At 37.0% G+C, this 16,807-nt stretch overlaps 1 protein-coding gene across 6 annotated transcripts in view; it reads left to right on the forward strand.

The window, feature by feature from the left end:
• Positions 1-16,807, forward strand: part of PRORP (protein only RNase P catalytic subunit) — a 115,324-nt gene that overhangs the window by 91,184 nt on the left and 7,333 nt on the right. For 5 of the 6 annotated variants that reach the window (XM_039885652.1, XM_039885650.1, XM_039885654.1 and 2 more), the window contains 3 exons: positions 12,198-12,346; positions 14,873-15,068; positions 16,403-16,482. In XM_039885652.1, the coding sequence (XP_039741586.1) occupies positions 12,198-12,346; positions 14,873-15,068; positions 16,403-16,482 (425 nt within the window). Of the gene's footprint in view, positions 1-12,197; positions 12,347-14,872; positions 15,069-16,402; positions 16,723-16,807 lie in introns of those variants that run through there. The other variant, XM_039885655.1, reaches the window with a different exon arrangement.

A 16,807-nucleotide genomic window follows, 5' to 3' on the forward strand; every position in this document is an offset into this window, starting at 1 on the left:
AATATCTTTTATATACTTAGGTCTTCTATATATTTTTAACTGACAGGATTATTCCAGAAAACAAAATCCATAGCCATAGTGTACAATTGTGTGTGGCTCTGTACCAAGACAAAAGATATGTGGATCAGTGTGGCCATGGTGAAGCCACACAAACTTTCAAGCTTCCAGAGCCCCACTCATCATATTCTTTTTCTTCTAGTCATTAAATGGTGTCTGATGAGCCTGAAAATGTTTATATACCTTTCCAGTATGAACAGGTTATTCCCTGTACATGGACTAGATCTGGGACCTTGGGGGAAATCTTTTAATAAACTTTTGAAAGTGGAAATTAAAATGCATCCAAATAAATTAAGTTAATCTTCCTAAAACTTCTTTTCAGTCTTCAAAATTTTATCCTTTCCTGCTTCTCAGTGATAAAGGAAACACAGATATCTTACAGAGAAACTAAGAAAACAAAGAATGCATGTAAACGTTGGAAGAGAAGTCATACTATGAGTCAGGAGCCCAATCTTCTGTCTGCCGGACAGCTCTGACTCTTAGCTAGCTGGGGAAATCCATCCAGGCCAGCAATTTAATCATTTTCTAAAGGGCTGGATAATTGTGTGGGTGCTGATGGCATCGAAGAAGACATGGTACGCAGGAAACACATCCCACACTTGACAGGATGTTCCCAAGACAGGAAGGGCATTTCTCTTCCTCAGTATAATTGTTTCATTGACTGAGGACAACATGAGATCATTGAAATCTCCCTAAAATATTGAAGACTGCCGAAAGCAGGATATAGGACATGGTGAGTCTAATGTAAATCAGTGGGATCATTTATGACATCAGAATAAAGTATTTTGTGTATATACTTTCTTTCAAGAGATTCAAAGAGCTATACAGAGTCAGTCAGTCATCACATTTTTAAATCTTTTTATGCTTAAAGCATATGGTCTCAGAGATGGAAGCAGGACTCCGGCTCAGTTTCCACCTCTCCTCTTTGGAACTTTACCACCAGGCTTGTGAAACTTCCTCTCCTGGAATACCACTCAATGAAAGCTTCCCTCTCTGTCCTCGTCCCAGCTTCAGCTGCTTCTCTAAAACACCTCCTTTTCTCATCTTCCAATTCTCTCATTTTAATCAAGTGCTAATCTGTATCTTACATGGTATATAACTCTTGAACAGTTCCAGCAATATCACTAATATCACTAATCTTTTAAATAAAGTGATGTGTATCTCTTTCTTTCTCTTTCTCTCTGCAAACAGCAATAGCTCTCAAAGGTAGAACCGAGGCTGAGACTGCACCATTGGGTAGCAGGCAAATGAAAACATGATGAGAAACCTTGAGCCACAACCTTGTTGGGTTTCCTTCACTCTTCCTTGGTGGTATTTTCAGAGGTACACAGAAAAATGTTGAATATATCAATCACATAAGGACGATCTCTGGGACAGGGATTCTCTTCACAAAACACAGCCTAAGAGAATAATGAGAGGAACAAAAACAAAGAAGGGAATGAAACTAGGTATTAGCATACCTGCAGACAGTAGGAACATAGAAACAAGTAGAAAATTCCATTGTTCTAGTGTAAGTTATGACTTCCCGGTTTTTTCTGTTGTAAACTTTGTGGAGAGCACAATGCATTAATTATAAACATCATGTTTGTGGTCTCCTGAGCCTAAGAACACACCTCCATAGAATTTATCAGACATCATCTGTGTCCTGAAGGGGTTTCATGTTCTCCTAGTTTGTGGGAAATAATTTTCAAAATTAATTAATGCACATGAAAAAAAAGAAGCCAAAAAATCTTTATTTACTTTTCTTGCTTCCTCTTGTCAGCTTTTGAGTTAACCCCTTCATATCCTGAAATTCAGCCAGGAATGGGAAACTCCCCATCGTTCATCCCAGTTCAAGCCCCAAGTTACCATGAGGTCGTCTTTAGTAAAGTAATAGCATAAAAAATCGATACGTGTTTTCTGGTTTCAGTCTCCCAAACTGTATGACTGGTATTAGAAATGGGTATTCTTTTATGTTGCAACAGTAAAGGCTATTTGTGGTAATTTTAAGAATTTCTCGTCTTTTTTTAATGGGATCTTAAGTCTCTCCACTTATCAATAACTAAAAACATTCTCTTTGACATCAACATTTTGTTTTAAATTAACCTGCTTTCCTTTCCCAGCTCAGTGCTGAACTACAGCTACACATATGTGTAAAGAAGAGGCAGGTCAAAGATGAAATCACTTCACATTCTTATTGGTGTGAACACTCGCATGGTTTTATCTGAGAAAAGTGGGGACTCCAAAAGCTTAGACCCATCAAGTGATGCCTTGCTCCTCAAACACCCAACCTAGTCACAGTTTGCACCTGTAACAGCTCCTGACCATTTTCAAAGAGATGAACTTCTGCTTTAATGAAGCTCTCCTTTTATATCAGATCCTTTAAAGAAAACTCTTCACGGCTGAGTGCAGGACTCTAAACTTGCCACGGTTCCTGAAGAGCCGTTTACACTCATTCACTTCACACATTGAATAACAGCATCGGAAGCTGCCAGGGAATGATGCCGGGTACATTATCGAGACTACTAGGCTCTAATTAGCTGAATAGAATTTGAGGATCTGCTTCTATCTAAGGCTAAGATAAATAAAGCTTCTCCCCACCATTCTCCCATGATTCATTAAAGGGTGGGGGTTGGCAGAAGGTGGAGAGATAGGTTGAAGAAGGAAACGTACTTTAGCACTAACATGCGACTTTCTGGGACCACCTTATCAAATAGGCCCCTAGTATCTTAAAGTCATTAAAAGGAGGAGCCTGCCAGAGAGAGCATGCCCTGAAAGCCAGGTAGCTTTGAGATCTTTTCTCCTTTGAGACCCTGTCTTTTCATATAGAAATGTTACGTGAGTGTTGACATTTTACATTTTGTTGATGATGACTAGTGGATAAATGATAACACTGTTAAAAGGATGGTGGGAGGGTACCTTATTCACATTTTATAAATAAAGAGATCTAAGCAAACAAAATAGGAATTTGGAATTCTTGACTCAGGCCAGAACCCCAAACCACAGATCCTATACTGCTATAAATATAAATTTGGGATGGTATCTTTAATAGTTACTGGATAGGGATAGATCAGATGACTGCTGTTTCGATGCTGGTTCCACCTGAAAGTACTTTTTGACCAAAGGTTAACGTGGAGCAAGAGGCCTTCATTGTCCACACCACCATTTCACTCTGCAGCCAGGACGCTGAGTGCTGAAAGTCTCCTCATTGTGCCAACTGCTGCTGTCTCTAGGCACTCTTGCCCTCCAACCTTGCCTGGCCTTTTACTGCATCTGCAGTTGGCTCCCACTCCCAATCTCACATCAGCTATATTTCATCTACCCTGAAGCCTCCTGCTCCACCCCCTTCACCATCTTCTATCAATGACTCAGCTCCTCTTGCGCACAGAAAATAGATCAGGAGGAATGACCTTATGTATCAACCTATACATCACACACCCACATGCCCCAACCACACAATCAAACCAACTTGTCTGTGCTCAAAACCATCTCAGTGCAAGAGGTATTCTCTCCACCTGTTCTTTAGATTGTCTCTCTGCCTGCTTTTTCAGGACCTTGTTCCAACACTTATTCCTCCTCTGTCTATATCATCAGCCTCTACTTTGCTACTAGCTTTTTCTGATCAAAATATAAATATTCTCAAGTCTCCCATCTTTAAAAAAAAAAGCAAACAAACAAAAAAATCTCCTCTCTTCACAGCAAAGCTTCTGGGAGGTTGGAGGTTTTGAAGAGGCCACATTGCTCAGTATCTGAAATGGAAAGCATAATTGCTTATTATTTTCAGTAAGCAAACTAGAGCTATGCTTGTAAGGCAGTCTCTCTGGACAAAGCAAGCTGCAGCTCTATATATATAGAGTTTAAGGAACCAACTGAAATCTCATTCTTGCCCCGCCAGGGCATCATCAAAATGACTTCTCCAGGTTGCAGGCCATATTTTGTTCTTTCTGTAGTATTGATACACTTAGCCTCTCATTCTTTCTTGAAATGTTCCTTGTACTTTTTATGAGAGACCACTGTCTCCTGGTTTTTCTTCTATCTCTCTGGCCACTCCTCAGCTTCTGTTAATGGCTTTTTGAAAAATCACTCCATCCTTTAAATAAGAGTATTCCTCAGGTTTCATCCTCAGCTTTCTTCCTTCTAAGTCTGTATCATATCCTGTTATACCTCATCTACTCACTGATGGCTCTTGCCATCGCATATTCCCTGATAACTCCAAATCTTTATCTCCAGCTCATAGCCCCCTTCTAAATGGTAGAGTCACATAACTAGCTGCCCACTAGACATCTCCCACCTGGGGATATCACAAGCTCCCCATCATAGACCCTTTCTTGCTACCATCGTCTATTCATCTGTCCAAATGTTCCTTGGTTTATTCCTTTCCTTATTTCCCACATCCAGTCAATGATTACGGTTAGTTCTCCTTTACTCTCAGATGGCTCTTTTCTCTCCATCTTTACTGCCAGGCTTTCAGTTCTCATTATCCCTTACTTGAATTACTGCAGAAACCCCTTATTTGATCTTTATATTCTAGTCCAGCCTTCTTGCAACGCACAGTTTTAATCTCTCTAAATTGGTAGTCATGTCACATTCCTGTTTTAAATCCTTTGTTTTTCCCCCATTGCTTCCAGGGGGTAAAAGACTCCTTATCATGGCTTTCAATGATGCCTGTGATCTGACCCCTACATTCATTTTCCAGCATTATACTTCCCATGTCATCTTTCCTCACGTCTGCTTGAGCTACATTTGACAGTTTGCAGTTCCTGTTTTATTCAGCCTACCGATAAAGAGCCCCCACCTTCAACATACTGCCCCTTGTCCTTGGAAACTCCCATTCCTTGTCTGGATATTTCATCTGTAAATTCAGCTCAGCTGTCTCTTCCTCTGTGGACACTTCTCTGACCATCCTCCCCACCCCTAAGCTGATTTAAATGCCCATACTGTGTGCTTCCTCTTAGCACTTACATTATATTACAATTTGACTGCTAACTCCTGAAAGTTAGGGATAAATGTGTTTGTATTCCCAGTACCCTTGCCTAGTGACTGACAGAGAAGGTTCTCATTAACTTTTGATAATTGAACTGATCTTTGTACTTACTTTATCAGGGCCACAATTTTAAATACACACATGTATAGACAGACCAAAAAAAGTTGAATCTGATCAAGTATCTAGATCCAGCTACCAATTTATAGGAAACATAGAAGACTGGTAAATATGTTACCTGACACCATAGAATTGCTGTGGACAAAATTTAAATGTGTGAAATTCCATTAAGACAAGCAGCCACATTTCTTTAACTACAATCGAGAAATTGCAATATGTGGAGCTTGTTTAGATTCTGATTTTTTTTTAACTGTAAAAAAAATGACTCAGAAATATAAACACTGTATATTTGATATTATATTAATCAATTATTTTTTTACATGTGATGATATTATGCTTATTTTTTTAAAAGAGTCCTTATATTTAGAAATACATTCTGATATATTCACAGATGAAATAATATGATGTCTGATATTTGTTTCAAAATAATCCGAAAGGCAGAAGTGGGAAGGGATATAGATAAAATTGGATTGGCCATGAGCTGATACTTATTGAAGCTGAGTGATGTCACATTATGCTATTTGCCTACTTTTGTTCATATTTTAAAATTGGTACGATAAAACTTTGTGTTAAAATATACATAACAAGATTTATTACTTTATTTTTTAAGTGTAGAGTTCAGTGTCATTCAGTACATTCACATTATTGTGCAATCATCACCACCACCGATCTCTAGAACTTTTTCATCTTCCCAAACGGAAACTCTGTACTCATTAGTAACTCTCCATTTCCCCCTCCTCTGGCCCCTGGCAATCACCGTTCTGTTTTCTGTCTCTATGAATTTGACTGTTTGAGGTACTTCATATAAGTGTAATCATACAATATTTGTCCATTGGTATCTGTCTTATTTCATTTAACATAATGTTTTCAAGGTTTATCCACATTGTAGCATGTGTCAGAATTTTATTCCTTTTTAAGGCTGAATAATATTTTATTGCATGTATACACAATGTGTTGTTTATATATATGTTTATATGTTGATGGGCATTTGGGTTGTTTCCAGAACTTTCCTGAAGGTACCCTATAATGAATATTCTTATATATGAGGTATATTGATTACAGCTATCTTGCTGAAAGACTGGCATAGAGCTTCTAATGTCTATAGGCATCAGGTCCCAAGACTTTAGAGATTTTGAAGATCTACAGTCCACACAACCCAGGAAGTGCCAGAGACTGCAGAGGGGGAGGTAAAAGTTAAGTATGTGGAAAGGAAGTTACATTTGCTGTTTAGGATTACTCAGAAAAGCTCTTGCTCTCATTGCCCTCTCCCACCTTCTAGGCAGCTTTTCTACTTCCTGAGCATCCCTACGCAGTTATATTTCTAACACATGTAGCCCTGCCAAGAGTATTTTTACCCTAACCTCAGGAACTACCTTTAAGCAGTTTTATGTCAAAAATAAGTATGTCTCTTATGAATTAAAAAAAAAAAAATCCTCTTAATATATTTCTATAGGCGGTAAACCAAATTAGAATGTAAGCCAAACCAAAAGATGTTTGAATCAAATATTAAGCTGAAATTTGGTCTTACTCATTTGGTTTTTGGAGAATTATTCTTTAGACATCTTAAGGAGCAATGTGGGGGGTGAGACAGGTAGGGGCTGGGGGAAAAGGGTGAGATCTGATCCCGGGTTAACCTTGAGGTACTGGGTACCTGGCGTTCTGGAACTAATTTGGAATTTTAGATATTTTCTAGAATGAGTATTGTTTACTTGCTCTACTGTGTGGCCCAGATTCCAGACCCCTTAGGCAAGTCCAAAACTGTCCCCACTATCTCTGGGTTCTCTAAATTGAGAACAGACCAGAGTGGATCTCGGCTTCTCTGATCAGGACTGCCCTGAACTCCAGGAAACTCTTACACATCCCTCTCATTTAAATCTAAACCTTGTTTATAGTCTCAAGAACAGGACTGTCTTTTGGTTGGATATTGATCATCCTATACTTATTGGATATTTGTCACAGACCCCTTTAACTTTGCTATGAAGGCCCAGTTTGGTTTTGTTTTTAAGGGGTGGTTTTTTTTTTTTTTGATTTTTATTTTTAGATATTTGTAGATTCACATGCAGATGTAAGAAATAATACAGTGATTCCATGTATCTTTTACCCAATTTCCCCCAAGAGTAATATCTTGCCAAACTAATATTATAATATCACAACCAGGATATTGATATTGATACAATCAAGAGAGCATTTTCATCACTACAAGGATCCCTCATATTGCTCTCTCATAGTCATGCCCACTTTGCTTCTGACCTCACCTCTCCTTAGTCCCTGCCACCACTAACCTCAATCTTTATAATTTTCTCATTTCGGGAATGTTATATAAATGGAATCATACAGTATATAATCTTTGGTGTTCATCTTTTTTCATTCAACATCATTCTTTGGCGATCAATCCAGAATGTTAGGATATCAATAGTCTGTTCCTTTTTATTGCTAATTAGTATTCAATGGTCTAGATATACACAGTTTTTTAAATAATTCACCTGTCGAAGGATATCTGGATTGTGTCCAGTTTTGGGCTGTTCCAAATAAACCTAAGTAGATAAATATTTTTGTACAATTTTCATATGAACATGTCTTCATTTCTCTGGAGTAAATGCCTGGAAGTGCAGTGACTCTGTTTTGTGGTAGTTGCATGTTTAGTTTTATAAGAAATTGCCAAACTGTTTTCCACCTTGGCTGTACCACTGTAAATTTCCACCATCAATATATGAGTGATTCAGTTTCTCCACATCCTCACCAGCATTTGGTGTTATCATTATTTTTTATTTTAGCCATTCTGATACCTCTTTGGTTATAATTTGCATTTCCCTGATGGGTAATAATGTTAGATATCTTTTCATGTGCTTATTATAGGTCTATCTACTTCAGTGAAAGTTTTTGCTCATGTTCTATCTGGATCATTTGCTTATTTTTTTAACTGTTGAGTTTTGAGTGTTCTTTATATGTTCTGGATATTAGTTCTTTGTTGAATATGTGGTTTGCAAGGATTTTCTCCCACTCTATAACTTGTTTTTTCATCCTTTTAACAAGCGCCTTTCACAGAACATTTTTAATTCTGATGAAATCCAGTTTATCAACTTTCCTTTTATAGACTATGTTTTAGATGTTAAGTCTAAGAATGCTGCCTAGCTCTACATCATGAAGATTTTTCTCCTAGGTTTTTTCCTAAAACTTTATAGGTTACATTTTGCATTTAAGTCCTTGATACATTTTCAATTTGTTTTTTTTATATAAAGTATGAGATTTAGGTAGAAGTTCATTTTTTACTTATGGATGTCCAATTGCTCTAGCACCATGTGTTGTCAAGGCTCTTTCCTTGGCATATCTATATGGGTTTGCTTTTCTGTTCTGTTGACATATATGTCTATACCTCCACCAATATCACACACTTTAGATTACTGTATAATATGGCTTAAAATTGTTTTAGCTATTCTTATTCCTTTGTCTTTCCATATATGTTTAGAATAATCTCATCTGTATCTACAAAAAATCTTGCTGAGATTTTAATAGGAATGCATTAAACCCATATGTCAGTTTGGGGAGAATCGATACCTGTATACTCTCTTGAGTCTTCTAAACCATGAGCATGTATGGTGGTTATCGAGTGCTTCTGTATACCTGCTGATTTTCTGTCTAGTTCTTCTCTCATTTGTTGATAGAAGAGCGTTGAAGTCTCCAACTATAATAGTGGATTTGTTTCTTTCTCCTTTAATTTTTACCATCTTTTGCTTCACCTGTTTTACAGCTCTGTTGTTTGAGGCACACGCATTTTAGGGCTGTGTCTTCTTGGTGGAGCGACCTTTTTATCATTATATATTGTTCCTCAGTGCTCTGAGTCACTTTATTTAATATTAATGTAGCCACTCTACCAGCTTTCCTTTGACAAGTATTTGCATGATATAATTTTTTTCATCCTTTTACTTTCCACCAGCCTATATTATTATATTTGAAGTTTGTCTTTTTTAGATAGTATACAATTGGGTCATGTTTTTAATCCAGTCTGCCAACCTCTGTCTTTTAATTCGTGTATTCAAACCCTTTATATTTCATGTTATTATTTGTAGGTTACATTTGAATGTTTTTTAAAATTCCATTTTTATGTATCTATAGTGTTTTGTTTTTTTAATCATAGCATTTTTTGGTGTATCTCTTTGTGTAGCATTTTTAATGGTTGCATTAGGTATTTTATATATATATAAACATCACGGTCTGCTGATGTCATTTTAAGTCTTGCTAGACTGCTTCTTTCCTGGTTCTTTGGCTAGAGAGAACAAGCCTTTGTTGGTCTTTTCTTGTCTGCTTCCATTAGCATTTCCAGGTTGCTGGTGTCTTCAGCTTCAAGTCTAAGATATAGGAGATAAAAAGAACATCCAAAGAATTCAACATGTCATTCCTCATGTTCCGAGGTCCCCAGCCAATCTGCCTTTTTCTCTCTACCTTTCAAAGTCTTATGTTTGTTTTGTATATAATGTCTGAGGTTTTTAGTTGTACTTAGTGGGAGAAATAGGGAAAAGTACATCTACTCTGTCTTTCCAGAAGTGGAAATTTCTCCCGGTTTTATTTTTGATCTAACATAGAATTAAGGTTAATTTTCTTTTTCTTTACTATTCTGAGTATACCTGTGACTCTGACCCAGCCCACTGGATCCATCCTTGGAATTTACCTCATAGGAAGTGTGGGCTTATAGCTAGACTGTCACAATTTTAGGCCAGTGCCTTTAATCTACACCATCTTTCTTTCTTGTGCCTTTCCTTTATTCTCCTTTGATGGCATCAATTTCAGAGAGCTGCTGCTAGTAGATACCTCTTAGCCACAAGATGGTGCCCCAGAGTAGTTCAAGCTAAGCCATTTTTGCTCTTCCTCAAGCCTCTATCTTTAAATTAATATTAGAAAACTCAAGGCCATTTATCTAAACCTAGATATAGATGTGAAGACCCAATTGTATTTTTTTAAGCCATGTCTTCCCAGTTGCATGGAAACTTAATCAGTATCAAATATTGTTTTTGTTTAAATTTTTTTATACGATAACTTTGTGGGAATCCATATGGAAATTTTAAAAATTGTCATTCCTCTTAATCTAGTTGCCATTTTATATTTGGGGTTATTGAAAGTAATCTGTAATCAGCATAGCTTTAAGAAAGGAATGTGAATGTTATAAGTGCATTCTGAAGGAGATGCACTCTCAATGTCTTAAGGTGTGTGAATCCATGAACTAAACTTTCTTAGTGTAGATGTTTGCTTTTGATTAATAGCTTAACTTTGAAAACAATAGCTTATACATTTATATAAAATTGCCTAGAATAAAAAGACTAATAAATACATGTTAACAATTTTTGGGTAGTAAGGTACAAGTGGTTTCTTCTTTTATCTTCCTTCTAGCCTATATTTTTCAAGTTTTCAAAAATGAGCCACTTTTATGATGCATAAAAATAGGTGTGTGCATATTCCTCAGCTAATCAGAAAATGTTTATTAACCATCCAATATATGTAGAGCCAGCATATATATTTTCCTAGGCTTGATAGCTGGGCAAGAAAATTACTAGATACTCTCACCAGAGGCAAAGACCATATCTTTTAAAATTGTGTAGGCTGTGATATCTACCGTGTGCCTCATATATAGAGAGGTCTGAGAAATAACTGTTGAATAAACAGAAGCCATTATTCCTAGCTTTGAAGGAAAGAATTATATTTTATTGGTTGTAAAGCTTTGGGTTTAGAGCCCTCGCACTGGTCTTAGTGTACTTCTCTGCTTGAGTATTGGCTCACATTCAGTGAGCAAGTTGTGTCTATTCTGTCCCTTAATTCTAGAATTAATCAATTGGCACAATAAAACCAAATATTGTTTCCTAAAATAATGATAATAGTAGGATAGACAAAAATACACACACAATATAAATGCAAAGCATTAAACAGTAATTTAAAAATTAAGCCCTTGTTAATTTATTATTAGATTGTCAGAATAGTCTACATGTTTATTAGACATAACAGGTGCTAAAGAAATATTTGAAAACTGACCAAATGAATGAAATTTTATGGATTAAAGAATTTTAAATAATATCCTGAAAATCTGCATGGGAAGAAATTATGAGTAAAGGGAAGCTAAACTAAAATCAGTGCCTTTTCCAACCAAGACTTAAGAATTTTAAGGATCTTTTCAATGACTTGCAACTTGTGATTTTGTAGGCCCAACATCTTATAAATTAAAGAATTTTTGTATTTCTGATATACTATTATGTAACACAAATTATAATTTTCAGTAGCTTTTATTTCACTTAGTATAATAGCTTACTTAGTTTAGTAGGTTTTAAATGAAAGTAATCTATGGACTTCTCCTTATGAAAGATTGAATATAGGCAAGCTCACCAAAGTACTAGATTTACTAAAAATATAAGTCTAGAGTTTTGAGAGGAGTTCATTTGCACACAAGATGTGGGAAGTGGAGAAAATGGGGGTAAATTTGTTGACTGGAAAATAGGCTAGAGGATGGAAATTAATAGACCTTTCGGAGGAAAAGGATTCCAATGAAACGTAATAGTCTTAGCACAATCATGACATGAAAAAGCTGACTGAAAAGTCACTATCTAGTCCAGCTACTTACAAACTTTCTAAATAAGAAGTAGAACCATTTATTTAAATGAAAACTTATGTAGAACACTAATATGTAAATATACAAAAGCTGAGCAGTTTTAGTTGAAACAGGGTTGGGAGTGTATATGAACCAAACCCCATCTTCCTTGGCTTCCCTTTCACTATCCCAGTGGGCTCTAGGGAACACAATTTGAAAACAACTTATCTAGTCTCTGCTTATTTAGAACCCTCCCACTCCCGCGCCAAGATCCAATGGAGCCTGACCCTTAGGCAGGTGTTAGACATTAATTTGAAAGCAGGAAGCATTTTTCTCAGGCTTATGAAGATGGAAGTTATTTTAGGAATATTTTCTTACTTCATACCAGAAGAAAGTATTTCACCACTGAGATTACCTGCTGGAAGAATCACTCCACTTACTTGAGATTCTTCTTCCCTTGACCTTCTTTGGGGCTGGCTTTGTGTTTTTTAGCTCTTGAATGTGGTCTCTCAACTAGCCAAGCAAAATCTGCAAGTGCTGGTCCTGGGCCGGAAGCACATGCTAACACCCTGTGCCCGGTGGAGAAAGGATGAGATGGAAAAGGTGCAAAAGCAAGCCAGCTGTTTCTTTGCTGACAACATGTAAGTACTGAAGGTAATAAATGAATTACACTAGGCTCCATCATCTGCTTGTTAGCTACCTATATGTGTAATTTTTAAAGTACATATATGTATGTATATTCAGCCTCATTTCAAAAAAAAAAAGATTTGAGGCCCTTATAAAAATAATTTCTACAGCAGAATAAACTTAAAAGATTAAGAAATCAGGATAAAAGAAGAATGAGAGGAAAGTAAAATCAGAAGTGAGATTAGCATGCCATAAGGTCCTAAAGAGATCATTTAACAAATATTTTACAAATATGAGCGCTTTCTATATTCTTGGAAAAACAACAGTGAACAAGACCTAGTCCCTGACCTCTTATGACTTACAATAAACAAGTAAACAAACAAACAGGTCATGTAATTCCAGGCAATGATCAATTTTATGATGACAATAAAGCAGAGTAAGTAGATAGAAAGGGATTAGGTGGGGTAATTCAGAGGGTAGTGGATGGAGTGGTCAGGAAAGGAGCGGGCAAGTCTGAAAGAATGGAGTCATTTGAGAAGGGGAGAGGTATTGGGAAGAACATACCAAGTAGAGAGAACATAAAAGTGTTCAAAAAGCCCTGAGACAGGAATGAGCTTAACATGTTTGAGGAAAGCAAGCAGGTCAATGTAGATGGAAGGAGTAGGATTGAGGTCAGAGAGAAGACAGGGACCACATTACAGAGGACTTTGTGGGCTCTTTGGCAAGCAAGGGTCCTGGATTTTATTCTAAATATAAAGAGAATATTGCTATGAGCTACAGCTTCCCAGGAAACCAAAGAAACATGGAAAACATGGTCAGCAACAAAATGTACTGTGTCCATAAAGTAAGAAGAAAGCAGCCAAGGAGGAGCACAGATCCTCAACAGCACAAATGCATTTTGTTTTTCATACTAAATGCTGACAAAAGTTTATTTCCAGCTTTGCGTGGATAAGAACTGTGCCTCAGCCCCAAGTCGGTTTCATTAGGCTGAATGTGATAACTTCCAAATTCATCAGTATTCCCCAAATCATTTATTCTTATAAAGGTAAAATGACTGTCGAAGCATGAAGCAGGAAACTAACCCCTCATTCCTTTTTCCTTTAGCTAAGTTCTTTTATTCATTCATGGGAGAGGTGCTTCCATCTCTCTCAAAGTAGAAGACAGTAATTATGTTCTTCATACAATCACGTTAGACAACACTGGGTAAACATTAGAAGTGCAGGCTTGGGAATTTGTCTATCCAGTTTCAGGTCATGGCCCTGTCACCTTCTATCTGGGAAGGTGTTTCCCTTCTCTGTGTCTTCTTTTTTCATATGTAACCCTCATGGGGATGTTGTGAAGATTAAACAACCTAATAGTTGTATATGATACATATAAAACCTTTGGCACAGCACCAAGTACATGGAAAGCATATATGTAAGTTGCTGTCATTATCATTAGTAGTTTTCTTAGGTGGAAGAATTAGATAAATGTGAAGTGTTATAACCAAGAAGCCTGCTGGAAATTGGTCTCGTGCTTGATTTGGGGCCTGTGTTTATTGTAGCCACTGAAGTTCCAAAACCAGTTGTAAAGATTGATTCAGTGGCTTTCTGCGGCTTTGTATTTGAATATTAAAATTTTAACATTAACTCTATTTTCCACTAATGTGCCAAAGAAACCTTTTCATATATACACTAGAATGATTATAGTGAATCTCCACATAACTCACCCAGCTCCAAAAATTACCATTGTTTGCTAATTTTGTTCTGTATAACTTTTTTTTCCTCTCTTTTTCCTGGAGATTTTTAAGGCAGATTCCAGTCATTTTATCATTTCACTTGAAATACTTCAGTATAAGATAAACAGAAAATAGTCCTACTTTGGGTCATTTGGATCAAGACATAAGGCATATCCCATGTAGGAGTTTGAATCTCCTGAGTCAAGGTAGCTACTGCTGTTTTTACAGCACATGCACTAAGGTGGTAAGTGCTGATGCTGCGGGTTCACTGGAGACTGAGTCACTGGTTCTTCTCAAAGCAAGAGATGCTTTTGGCTGCTGATCTGGATAACTACCCAGAAGCTACTTTGAGGTACCAGTTTCAGCTTCAGGGCAGCCTGTTATTTTTGTTAGCTTGCCAGAAAGTGTCATCCTGTCCTACCAGTATTATGAATGTTTCTTGAATTTGAGTGAGGATTGGGTGGGAAAAGTGTGCTCTGTTGTGAATGGGGCAAATCGGAAAAAATGCCCTAGGAACACAGAGAACCAACATTTGAGTGAAAAGAGAATTATTGTTAGAATCCTTTTTTCTAGTGGGAAAGCCCAATTGAGGTATTAAGTGTCTGAAGCATTAGCATTCCCTTTCCCTGTCTTTCCATCTATGTTCTAGATAGTGTTGCCTGCCAGCTGAGGTGATTCATAAGTATCACTGAGGTCATCTCGGTTAAGAACGCAGAGCACTTCTGAGGGAAGTAGAATAAGTAGTCAAAAGCATGGGAAAGAATGCTGTCCTCTGCCTCCGCAGGGGTGTGCTTGATTGTGTCCTTTCTTATATCTGGCACAGCTCAGAGGATGATCCGTTCCTTCTGTATGCCACACTGCACTCAGGGAGTCACTGCAAATTTATCACAAAAGATCTGATGCGTGACCACAAGGCCTGTCTACCTGATGCCAAGACCCAACGCCTGTTCTTTAAGTGGCAGCAGGGACATCAGCTGGCCATTATTAATAGGCTTCCAGGATCAAAAATAACCTTTCAGGTATGTTTTCTGTTTCTAACGTTAACAGAATCAAGTACATACTAAGAATGTGACACAAAGAATGCTACGACTAGGTGAAGGTTCTAAGTGTTTTATTTTTCTCAGTTGTAGTTTGGTATTTGGAATTAGCCAGTTCCTGGAAACAAAGTCTGCTAGAGCCGAAGTTTTAATAGGTCAGCACCACATTAATTGACATATTGAAAACACCTGGGATGTCATCAATTGTGATTTCAATTATGTTATTAATTACAGCTTTTCATACATGGTTATTATTTTCTTATTTATTTGTAATAGCTCAAAATTCCTTATCCCTTAGGGTTTGTCATACTTCTACTTCTGCTAAGGAACTCCATTTTCCTGTTTAGTCCACTTCTATGGCATGGTCTCAGTTGAGTTTTCCTTTGATTCTAATGTAGATACCCTTAAAAATAAGGAAGTCTCTTGTGTGAAAGCAAAGGAAGAACATCTAAAGGCAAGTTATTATAGAAAAATGTGCTAGCCAATGATAAATTTGGTCCAATGGTTAAAAAAATATACGAAACAACAAATTCATAGGAAATAATAGTATCAAATGATAACACAGAGATGCAGTCATCAAAATCAGGACTGTGGGAAAAAATATAAGACAATTGACTTGATTTTCTCAGCAACAGAAGATTTCAAGAATAGAGATGGAAAAAGAAGCTCTAGATTAAGAGAATTGAGAGATAATCCAGTTAGTCACAATTAGATTCAATTTCTATTCAGATAAATAAACTGTAAAATATATGTGCACACACATAGTTGGAAATGTAAACAAATTTGATGTTAAGGAATTATTAATTCTTAAATGTAATCATGGTGCTGATCTTATATTTATAAAATAAGTCCTTATCTTTTAGAGATACATACTGAATTACAGAAGAAATGATATAATATCTGTCTTTGGGTGTGAGAGGGTGGAGGGCAAGAGAAAGAAGTGGGTAGAGTATGGATGAGATAAAATTAGCTTTGAGTTGATAATGGTTGAAGCTGCGTGATGGATACATGGGAGTACATTGTACTATTTCTCTATTTTGTATATTTGAATTTTACTGTTACATACAAAACTGATAAGGGAACAAAAGGAATACTGTATCGTGTGTGTGTGTGTGTACACCTGTACAGAGTCCTTAACCTTAAAAATAAACTCCCCCAGAAAAGAAACTGCTAATGTTAGGGTTCATCCTTACAGAGCTAGCTGCTCTTTGAAAATCCATTGTTAATTAAGACAGAGAAGTCCGAAAAGGAAGGGAAATGGCCAGGTATCCCTTTAGCGTTGTTCTCAATGTTTGGTTCCCTTTTTAATTCAACAGCATATTCTCAGCTATGACACAGTGGTGCAAACAACTGGAGACTCGTGGCACATACCATATGATGAAGACCTGGTGGAAAGGTATTCCTATGAAGTGCCAACCAAATGGCTTTGCCTTCACAGAAAGACATAAAGACTGTCAGCCCCATGCTCAGTTTGTTTGGGTGCCCTCCTGGTTCACCTCCAAGCTCTTAAGTTGATCCTTGTTTAGACCATTGCTTCTGCCCTGGTTGATTGGTTTGTCCTATTTGGTCCAATTGGTTTGTATGTCAGCAAATTGATTTTTTAAATTAAATGAGTTATAATATCTTGTCATAACCAGCTGCATTTTCCCCCCCTAACATTTGTTTTTGGAGGCGTAGCCAGAGTTGGGGAAGCCAGTGCAGAGCAAAGCCTATATTTCTTT

The sequence above is a fragment of the Pteropus medius genome, unplaced genomic scaffold (genome assembly GCF_902729225.1).
Source record: "Pteropus medius unplaced genomic scaffold, Ma_sr-lr_union100, whole genome shotgun sequence".
NCBI classification, from domain to species: Eukaryota; Metazoa; Chordata; class Mammalia; order Chiroptera; family Pteropodidae; genus Pteropus; species Pteropus medius.